This window comes from Chinchilla lanigera, unplaced genomic scaffold (genome assembly GCF_000276665.1).
Source record: "Chinchilla lanigera isolate Chin_1 unplaced genomic scaffold, ChiLan1.0 scaffold00005, whole genome shotgun sequence".
NCBI lineage: Eukaryota > Metazoa > Chordata > Mammalia > Rodentia > Chinchillidae > Chinchilla > Chinchilla lanigera.
In genome coordinates this window covers 21275685-21286695 of record NW_004955406.1, presented here as the reverse complement: position 1 = coordinate 21286695, position 11011 = coordinate 21275685, and the positions used below count along the sequence as shown (strand labels likewise).

General features: G+C 45.6%; 2 protein-coding genes across 2 annotated transcripts in view; one reads left to right on the top strand and one right to left on the bottom strand.

Moving 5' to 3' along the window:
- Rgsl1 (regulator of G-protein signaling like 1) overlaps positions 1-11011 on the bottom strand; it is a gene marked incomplete in the record, with an annotated part of 120989 nt that overhangs the window by 108839 nt on the left and 1139 nt on the right. Inside the window, 1 exon segment of the mRNA XM_013521438.1 lies at positions 9102-9322. Coding sequence (XP_013376892.1) covers positions 9102-9275 — 174 coding nt within the window.
- Teddm1 (transmembrane epididymal protein 1) lies at positions 1294-3755 on the top strand. The gene has a single exon (XM_005375003.2). It carries the CDS (start codon positions 2545-2547, stop codon positions 3448-3450), a length of 906 nt encoding a protein of 301 aa, XP_005375060.1. The 5' UTR covers positions 1294-2544; the 3' UTR covers positions 3451-3755.

Sequence of the window (11011 nt, the reverse complement as noted above, 5' to 3'; positions counted from 1 at the left end):
TCTTTCTTTCTTTCTTTCTTTCTTTCTTTCTTTCTTTCTTTCTTTCTTTCTTTCTTTCTTTCTTTCTTCTCAGCAGTACTGCCCAGTCCTTTCATTTTTTATTTCAAGTCAGGATCCCAGCAAGTCACTGAATGCTCCAGGCTAGGCTTGAACTTGCAATCCTCCTGCCCTGGCTTCCCAGAGTGCTGGGATTACAGGTGTCCACCATCACACCCAGCTTTACACAAGGATTTTTCAAGATGTGGCTAAAGCAATATACATTTGGTAAACTACTCCAAGTTTTGAATTCTAATCATTTACTAGGCTAGTCACAGACTGTACAGTTCTCTCAGTTGATCTGTGGAGTCCCAGCTGCCCCTCCCTCCAGCCATGACAATGATACCTACAGTGCTCGGTATTGTTATGATGTTCTGTAGGTTAGGGGTATTAAGTACATTTTTCACTTACAGTATTTTCACCAATGGATTTATTAAAACATAACCCTGTCACAAAAGAAGAATCTATATTTGGGTAAGAATCAGCTCAGTGACAGTCCTGTGACCTAGGTACAAACTCTCCTCCCTCTGGGACATTATCAGCATAGAGGTATGGCCTCTCTGCCCTGCAGCACTGTTTATAGTGAGGATAGATGATTATGCAAGAAACTGAAGCACAGGGGTTGGGGATTTAGCTCAGTGGCACAGTGCCTGCCTGGCAAGTGCAAGGTCATGAGTTCGATTCCCGGTACTGGAAGAAAAACAAAACAAAACAAACAAACAAAAAAAAGAAACTGAAGTGCAGGATCCATAATTTACTAGGAACTTTCATTTCCCTCAGGAAATGTATTGCACCCAGAAAAACTCCTATTCCATGCAAAAGCACAAATCAAGCCAGGTATGGTGGCACACATCTGTAATCCCAGTACTTTGGAAGCTGAGGCAGAAAGATCACGGCAAGTCCAAGGCCAGCCTGGGCTACACAGTGAGTCCAAGGCCAACCTGAACTGCATAGTGAGTACATCTCAAAAACAAAAATACAAAGACCCCAGGCCCTTTTGTATGCCCACCAACTCCTTGTTCTCCACCTTCACCTCTGCCTATGCTCAGTGGCTGCTACCCAATGTGTAGGACTCTGTGTTCCTAGGAGCAGTAGACACTAATCTAATAACAGAGAATGAAGCGAAGGGGCTACTTCACACTAAAATTTAAACAGCCAGTGCCAGCTCATTGGAGTTGCTCCTCTCTGTGGTATCTATGTTCTAAGAACCCCCTGGTAATTTCTTGTACCAGTTAGGGATGTATCACAGAATCAGAGGAATGTAGAAAGAGAGATAAGGCTCAGGGGTGTCTCATAAAAGGAAGACCTTACATATTTTGGGGAGCTGGTAATGGAGTTTAGAGGAAGCTGTTGCCCTTGTGCTACATGTTGGGCCTGATGTCATTTCAGTTCAATGTGGCAGCAGTAAGGAAGAGACATATTTCGCACAGTAATCAAGAACAAAGACAGACTGAAACCTGCTAAGACAAACTGGGGTCCTTTTCTGCCTCTCACCACCTTGTACCTCAGTAGCAGGTGACCTGGTGTTCTTCAGACTATGGGAAGCTGGGAGAGCTCTCCGCCTGGCTACTGCTTAGGTCTTGTGGTGAGCTGGCAGACTGGTAACAGGATGCATGGGCTCTGTGATGTCCTACGCCCTACACCCTCAGGGTGGACTTAGATTGCTGTTTTATTTCTACCTTCAGAGTCTCATGCAAATTCCATTTGTAGGCAAGCCCAACTTGTAGCCATACAGGGAGAGGAATTCTGGGAAATATGGTTCATGTTTAGTTTTGCTGACACGCACACTGAAACCACCACAGCCCCTAAAATCAATTTTAAGAGGTGGCTTTGCAGACTCATGTACAGGACAGTAGAGATGTTCAAGTGATGTTCTTGGCGTAGTGTTTGAGGTATTTCGGAGGGCTAGGGAGAAGAGCGGAAGGGAGTTTTCTTGGTGGGCTTTAAGAAATATGTTTATCTCAGAAGAACAGAAAAGCCAGACAGGTGCTACGCATGGATTGTTCGGTGATACATCCTATTCATAAATATGTGTCCAGAAATAAGACATTTGACATTACAGTTGCACCAGTTATGCCTGAGAAGTAGTAAAGGACATGCAGGAGTTTATGAATGCCCAGGATTTCTCCATATTGCACAGCAATACCTTCTCTACTCCATGGCCCTCACTCCTTCTCCTGAGACAGAGACAAGACTGGCAGAGTAAGAGGAAGGAAGCCGTGGGAGGCAGGGACCACTGTGACAAGGAGCTCCTCTGGGGCTATACAGAGGAACCCCTGAAAGCCATTCTCCAACTTCTGTCTTTGGCAGAAGCCAGTTAGGTCCTCAGGCGCAGTGGAATGGAACAATGAACCCATATTCTGCCATGCATGTGGCTCTGTCTCAAGAAATGTTTCCTGTCTGTGGGGGAGCAGTGGGCGGGCTGAGATAATAAAAGCAGGTGGAAGGTATAACTTGAGAGGCCTGAGGTTCGCACTTTCCCGCTTCGTTAGACAGATCTGCAGCTTAATGGGAAACTTTGTCGGTCATGTACACCCAGGCCTGTTTCTGTTCTTCTATGGGGTCTATCAGGCAATCATGATCTCCAGAGCTGTGATAGTCAATGACTCGCTCCTGCATCCTTCATGTCCTCCCAAGAATAAGGGGAGATGGGCCAGGCTGTGGAAAATATCCTTTGGAGGTTGGGCAAAGATAGCGGCTGGCATTCTCTTCATGGTTAATGACCTCAGCTTCAGTGAAATACAGATCAGACTGATGAGCAAGGAGATGCCACCAAGGTTCATGTACCCCAAAGAGTGGCAGCACCTCACCATGTTCGTCCTCCTCATCCTCAATGGTTGTGCAGAGGTTGTGAGCAAGAACGTGCTACCACAGAGATTTGTGGTTCTAGAAAAAGGTACCCTGGTTCTGAGCGTCTACGAGCTTCTGCTGCTCATGGTGTCCCACGTTAAGGGCTCATCAGGAGTGGAGCTGCAAATCCACTCTCTGCTCATCTTGGTGGTGTTCCTGTTGATGCTGGTGCTGACCGCAGAGCTCTGGGCCCCTGAGATGATTCACCTCCAGCTGATTGAGACTTTGCTGCTCTTGATGATGGGCTCCTGGCTGGTGCAGGGGGGCTTTATTCTATACAAACCAATCTCTGGCTACCCGTGGGATGATAATGACATCAGTGACATCATGTTTGTCACCACCTTCTTCTGCTGGCATGTGATGACCAATGCTCTGTTCCTGCTGGGAATCTATGGCCTCTCTTCCTTTTGGTATCACTGCTACAGCCCCAGCTTGAAGCTGATGGGGTCCAAAGAAGCTCCATGTCACGAGAGCACGCCAGGGCCTCTCTACAGGCTGCTGCAGGAAGCGGAGCAGCCAGAGGAGGATGACCAGGCTCCCCTCCTTTCAAAGAGCTCACGCTGATCCCAGGCTGAGAATGCATGACACATACCACACACCATCGTGCCCTGGGGTTCTCTCAGCCGTGTGCACATCACTCTGTTTGGTCCCATTGAAGGCGATGGTCCAGGAGGACAGCAGCTCGTTCTCATCTACTGGTGCATTTTCTCTCTGAGCCTCTGATTATTGCCAAGGAAACAGGAGAGCTTGAGAAAGGGCCATGGGTGGGATTTGGGGAGAGGGGAAGGAAGAGTACCAGGGGAAGCCTGTGCCAGCAAAGATGCAGGCCAGAAGAATGAAATCGAAGGGATTTGGAGGGAGGAGTCTCTGCTGAGAGCCTGGCAGAGCCCCGTAGTTACACTGTCCCCACTGCTTCTCCAGGCACCAGTGATTGCCTTTACCTGAGGGAATAAAGATTTCTCACAATTCAGAACTGGAATCATTTGAAATTCATCCTGGTAATCTGGGCACTTTTATGGCCTGCATCCAAAAGGTAGACCTGCTTTTACCTGCTCACTGAAGTGGTAGCTACCATGTAGAAGGAGCATAACAAGTCAGAATCAACTTAGGTTAAAATTATGTTCTTTTTGTCTCCTCCTTCCTACCCCATAACTTTTTGTGTGTGTGTCTTTTTGAGACAGGTTCTCACAATACAGTTCAGGCTGGCCTTGAGCTCATTTTGTAGCCCAGGCTGGTCTCAAACTCGAAACAATCCTTCTGCCTCAGCCTCCCAAGTGCTGGGATTACAGGCGTGTCACCATGCCCAGACCTACCCGTAACTTTTAAAAACTAGCTTCACTTCAAAGTTTTGCACATAAGGTTACTTTAACAATACTTTAATGACAAGTATGTATAGGTCAAGTTTTATAGAATCTAAATGCCTGGTATTCTCCCATTATCATGTTTTATTATCTGAGCCCGGTCAAAGCTTACCTATTTCACCATTACTGCTCTTGCGCATGTAATTTATTAGACATTATCCTCGGATCTTTTCAATCCCCTCCAGTCCTTGTGCCATCTCGCCATCAGGTTTTTACCGTGCAATTTGGCAGCCAGAATAAAAGTCACTTCCCTCACCAGCCTTCTGGGTATCCCAAGGCACCCTTCTCCAAGAGCTCTTCCTATTAAATCCACCGTGTTATTCTTCCTGTACAGCTCTGACTACATGACATAGCTAATGCTTACTAAAGGTTTATTTTTGTTTTAGAATCTCCCCCAGCTCTGCTTCTAAGTGCGCTGGGAAACAGGCTGGAGGTTCCTCTAGGCAGTACCAACAGTCTGAAGGTCTGAGTCACCTCCTTAGTAATGGGCCCTCTCTCTTCCTCATTCCTGCTAGATATTAAAATCCAGCAAGCTGTTCCCTAATTGTTTCCTCTGCTATTTCCTTGGATCCTCACACATATTTCTATAAGGAACCTCCAGGAAGCTGCAGGTTAACTTGTTCAAGTCTCACAGCACCCATGAGGCAAGACAGGAAGTCAAGCACAGGTGTGTAAGACTCAAGCCAATGACTGTGTCCTCCAGGTCGCAGTGACTTCACTAATGGCAATGGAAAAGCAAGTGATACTCAAAATAAAATAGGGAGGGAGGGAGGAAGGGAGGAAAAGGTAGACCTCCTGGAAGGTCCTGGTGGAGAAAGTGGCACAGCATCAATAACCTAGATCCCCCAAAGGGTGTGTTTCTGTTACTTCTGTGCCCACCACTAAACTCCCATCCCTTCTGGGAATGACAATCTGGAGAACTCTCAACTTTTGGCTCATTTTTAAATTTTCAGGCTCAGTCCCATGTAAGGACTGAGGATAGACTGTGAGGTCTTCTAATCTCTGCCCTTCTCCCTTTATTCTTCTCAGTGGCCTTTCTTCGGGGGGCTTCCTTTTCTCCTTACCCTTTTTACATATTGCTGGGAGGTGATGATAAAAAAAAGCACAGTCACTCTCAGCTACCCATTTCCAGGCATTTGAGGCTGTATTTTATAATGATAAAATTTTAGGTTAAGATAATTTTATAATGATGAAATTATGCCTAGAAATCAGGCAATACTCCCAGCAAAATATCTCTTAAACATCTGGTGTAGGCAATGCACTTGTGTATTACTAATTTATCATATGTAAGATGTCACAGAAAGGCCTTCCCTAAGAAGAACACTCAAAAAAAGAACCTTAACCATTCAAGCGTAGTGGTACACACCTGTAATGCCAGAACTCTGGGGGGCTGAGGCAGAAAGATTGTGAATGGCCTGGCCAACTCAGGGACTTGTGTGACCCCCGTCTCAAAATTTATAATTTAAAGTGGGTGATGATGTAGCTCAATATGAAGTCCTGAGTTCAATTCCCACTGTATATGTGTGGGGCGGGGGGCGGTCCCTTTCAAATTTTGAGTGAAGCTTGTAATTTTCACAATACTCCACCAGAGGGCACTATGTTCCCATCACCACGGCCAAATGTCCAGTTCACCAACCCACTAAACAAGTTTTCCAAGAATGAGTTTAAAAGGAGGAGAGGAGAATGGAGGTCAGGAAAAATACAGAAGCAGAATAAAACCTGTCCAAGCATCCAGAAAACATGCCCTAGAGCTGTTTGTTTCCCATTACAATTTGGCAGACGAATATGGAATAAATAGGAATCCAAATCAACTACTGGGGTTGGAAGTCCAGAGGGAAAGACTGGATCCAGCTGAGAATTTCCTTGGGAAAAGTACTAACTAAAGGGCACATTCTGATCTAGATAATTTTTGGATCAATGCTAAATTTGTTATTTAAAAAAATATTTTTTGTGAGACAGGATCTCACTATGCAGTTCAGGCTGGCCTTGAACTCCTGGTGATCCTCCTACCTCAGTTCCTTTCTCCCCTCACTGAAGGCTGGAAGTCCAGGTATGCACCACCACACAAGGCTAAACTTTTAAATAAGCTTTGAGAATATCCCAGTCAAGAAAACCAAGATAGATCTGTGTATCCTTTAAGAATAAAGAACATAATCCCAGCTTCTCAAAACAAAGAAAGCAGGCGGAGGCGATCTATGTACAAAACAACCTCCAAAGATTCCTTCACTCTGGTGATTTGGGGAGGAGGGTGTGGCAGCTGGGGATTAAACTTGGGGTCTTAAGTGTGCTAAGGCCACGCTTGACCACTGAGCTGCATCCCCATCCCTGCCAAGTTATCTCAGAGAATCTGTTGTACAGCTTTTTTTTGTACCAGGAATCGAACTCAGGATCTTGTGCTTGCCAGGCAGGGGCCTGTGCCACTGAGCTATATCCCCGGCCCTATACAGCATTTGTTTACAGCATTTATTTTGTGGCAATCTAATTTATTCACACAGAAGGCATACATTGAAAGCCCCCTACGCACCAGTCACTGGGTGATCCATAACATAGTGTTCTGAAGTCAACTGGTTGATCCCTGCACTCTATGCTTTCCTAAGTGGTACGGAAAAAATTTTCCAATTTCAGAAGTTATGGCCCAAGAACTCCATTCACAGGCCGAAGAGACTGAAGGACAGGAACCAGGTAAAGGCTGTCAAAGGAATGAACCCTTGCAAGCACATTAAGTTGTGAAATGCCTCCCACTAGGACTTCATAAAAGTTATCTAGGCTTCAGTTATTCATCTTTAAGATAAAATAATACGAAGATCTAATTCTAATGATACAGCTCTAATTTTCCCAGTGGAATTTATTTTTCCCTGTGAGATGATAAACGATTCTTCCAAACTTTCCAAGCATTTTCCCAGTAGAGATAAGACATGGGCTAGAGCTCAAACAGACCCAAATCTTCCATCAGCAAGTAGAGTTTGGGAAATAGAGTGTTTAAAAGATGTTTGAAAGATTTCAATGAGTGTTCAACACAACTCAAATCAGAAGCCAGATGTGGTGGTACATGCTTATAGTCCAGGCTACTCAGGAGTCTGAGGCAAGAGGAGCTCAAGTTCAAGCCTAGTATGGGCAACTTAGCAATTTAGTGGTACCCTGTCTCAAAATAAAAAGGGTTAGGGATGTAGTTTAGTAAAAGCCCCTGTGTGCACCTTTGTTTTGTACTGCAAAGCAAAACAGAAAAACCAAAAAAATCCCCCAAAACCCACAAACTAGTCGAGAGACAGCTGATAGTTGAAGTTCAAATTTCCTCTCCTGAACTGAAGAGTATCAAACTATCAAGATATCTAAGTACTGTAACTCCTCCGTGCTCGGTGCTGAACTGAAATATAACTTAGTCTTTCCCTGTGTGCAATGAAATTTGAAAACTTGGCCACCTATAGCTCTTCCTCAAATACAGTTTAAGAATAATGCTATAAGCTTCCCGAGTTGTTCCTCTTCTTATGCATTTGTATGGGTTGGGTTTAAGATTCCATTATGGTCTATTCTTTTGGAAAGGAAAGACACTGCTTTATAAAAAAAAAACCAGTTTATAGTATGTGTTGGGTTTCCAGGGTCTTCCCTCACCCTGAATCTCAGTTGTATCTCTTTAGCCTAAGTTAAAGTTATCACTTTGAAATGAAATCATGCATCTATAGGGAAAACTCCACCTCCCAAACAGCAGGTTATGGCGTAAGAACTGGGTTCATTTGAGTCCTACCCTGATTTTGTGTCTGAGTGCACCACAGCCACGCGGACCCTGGCGAAGCATTCTCAGCATGTAGACTAAGGGCTTCACACCTGCATGGAACAGGGCGTTCCAGAGAGAAGTTGTGAGAACTCACAGCAAAGCCAGCCCAAGCCAAGGCCTTCATGTCAGGCAGCAGGACGGAATTGAAGAAATGCATTTAGCCGGGCGGGGTGGCCCATGACTGTGATCCCAGCTGCCTGGTAGGCTGAGGAAAGAAGACTGAGATCAATGCCAGCCTGGACAACATGGCGAGCCGCTGTTTCAGGAAGAGGAAAGGCAAGAGGAGGGCAGGAGGAAGAGCAGGAAGAAGGAAGAAGGAAGCAAAGAAAGAGGGAAGGAAGGAGAGATGAGTGTTTAGCTCAAGCAGTTTCCTCAGGCTCGGAACACAGTCTTTCTAATGTTGCTCTCCCACTCCACCCACCCCTGGGACATAGCAACTCCACTCAGAGAGACGGAATACGACTTCAAAGGATGTGGGACAGAACCCCTTGTTGGCTTTGCTGCCAAAAGACTGAAACGCTCATGGGTTTCAGCGTCCGAATGCTCTTTTCATGGCGCGAGTAGAAAGTGGGGTGCTGGCAATTTGGAAAAGAAGGGGAAGAACAACAAAGGGCAGCAGATAGCACGAAGTCTAATGGATGAAGCAAGCCCTTCGGATGTCTTAAAAAGTACAGTCTGGCTTTCTGGGTGTAAACCAGTTAAGCACTTGCTTCTGCTTTTTCTTCCCGGCACACTCTTACCCTTCCCTGGTCAGTCCTTGGATGCAGCTAGTTCCTCACTGGTTGGTTGAAGTAAATGCAAGGAGGGTCAAGGAGGCAAAGCCTCCTGTTCACCGCTGAGTCAGCGGTCATGTTTTACCCTACTAACCCTCACCAAGGCCGCCCTTGGTCACATGAAAGGATCAAAGCAAATCCATTTCCATTCTCGGAAAAGCAGCTCGAAGCACGCGTTCTCTTGATGGTGCCGCTGTCATTTCTGTGTGGTCAACAAACATTTATTGAACATTCACCTTGGATACTACGGACGGATATGGATATGCTCAGAGAGGTTTACCATACCTAGCAAAGAAAGTTGGCACTCACCTGGCAGAAATGCTGTAAGCTTAAAAACCACGCCCATCTCAGATGCTGGTGGTGATGACCGAAGATGGCTTTGGTTTTCATGGGGTAATCTGGCATCTGGAGATCCACATTTTCCTCTCCTCTGTTCCTCTCCCAACCATCAGACCTGAAGACTTCACAGAAGTCTTTTTGCATATTTGAGGTACAAAACACAACCAGAAGAACCAACTTCTTCCTTTCCACCTGCAAAAGACTGCTCGTTCTGTTACCAGTTCTAAGTCAACTTTCACTCAATCCATGTGGAGCATTACAGTGAGTCAAACAAATATTTGTAATGAGTTACTATGGGAAAAGAAACGTTCCAATCTCTTCAAATTATTCTGGCCTATCAAAATGATCATTATTAGCTAGGCGTGGTGGTGTTTGCTGTAACCCCAGCACCCTGGGAGGCTGAAGCAGAAGGGTCACAAAGGAACCAACCTGGGCAACTTTGTGATTTAGCAAGATTTTGTCTCAAAATAAAAAAATAAAAAGGACCGGGACACAGCTCCGTGCAGTGACCCTCCAGGACTGTGTGTGTGTTCAAGGTAGGTGAATTACTATTTTCTATATATTTACTGTGCTCCAGATGCCACTCTAACCTCTTTGGCATAGGCTGTCACACTAAATCCCTGTAAAATTTAAGGTAGCTGTTAACTTTCTCTGTGTTTCTTTTTATTTTCCCTATTTTATAGGCAAGGAAAGTGAGGCTTTATGTCGGTATGTAATTTGGCCAACTCAAAGCGGACAGAAGTAATGGCCAGATGTGACTCTAGGTTGTCTGATCAGAAACCTCCTGTCTTCAGCCATGTTACAATGCTTCAAGTGTGCAGTACTGAAATCTAGCAAGGAATCTGCAAGGTGCCTTATCCATTCCAAAATACACCCCAACTACCTACTTGAGTCCTTTGAAAGTGCTACACTGTGAAACACATGTTGACCAAAGAAGCCAAGTTATGTGTGCTAGGTCACAGGCAACATTTCTTTTCCATATTTGTGGTACAAAACATAACCAGAAGAACAAACTTCTTCCTTTCCACTACCAAAGGCACTGGAAGTGAATTCTTGGGTCTTTAAACAGCAAAATCTCAGAATCTCAAATACTGGGACTCCTGAAAAAATATAATAATGGCCAGGCACCATCAGGTAGCGCTGAGGCACTAAAAATTCAACGCTTACAAAAACAGTATGGATAGCAACATACGTGTTGTGATTTTTGTGCATGCGGACACAGGTTTGTCTCAAGACGGCGTTCACATACACATTTCCCCAACCATTACAGAAAGGATGACAGAAAAAGAGAAACTTATTTTCAAGATTAAAAAAGAGCCACAATACACAGCTGCAATACTTGGAAAGTAAAGCCAGGAAGCACGCCCTGAAGGAATTAGCTGCCCTTAGGGCTGAGTTTGCACAAAGAAATTTCAATTCTGGTGTTTGGCTCTGAAGGTCGTTCTTGAAGGGCTTTATTTTGCAGATAAGGAAACTTGGGGGCAGAGAGGCTGAAAGACTTGTAGGCCTGACCTAGGAGGGGAGGCATTATCACACAGTCTGATTTTCGGCAGCCCTCCAGAATAATTTCTACGGAATTCCAGAAACACACAAAAACGCTTCGCCTAAAAATGTGAATTCCCAGAATTCTGCTCACTTCCCCGAGCCCCCTGAGGGAGCCAGGGAGGGGGCGCTTCCAGGCCTCAGACCAGGTCTCCGCAGGCCCGGAGGGCGCCAGCCCCGGCCCCGCCTGCCCAGAGCTGCCCCGGCTCCCGCGCCTCTCCTGGCTCTTCTACACAAAAGACAAATTCGGTTTCTCTGGCTCTGGACTGACCGGGGGCGGGGGGGAGGTCTCCTCGCAAACCTCTGCACCCGGCGGCTCCTGGGGGGCCTCAGGGCCG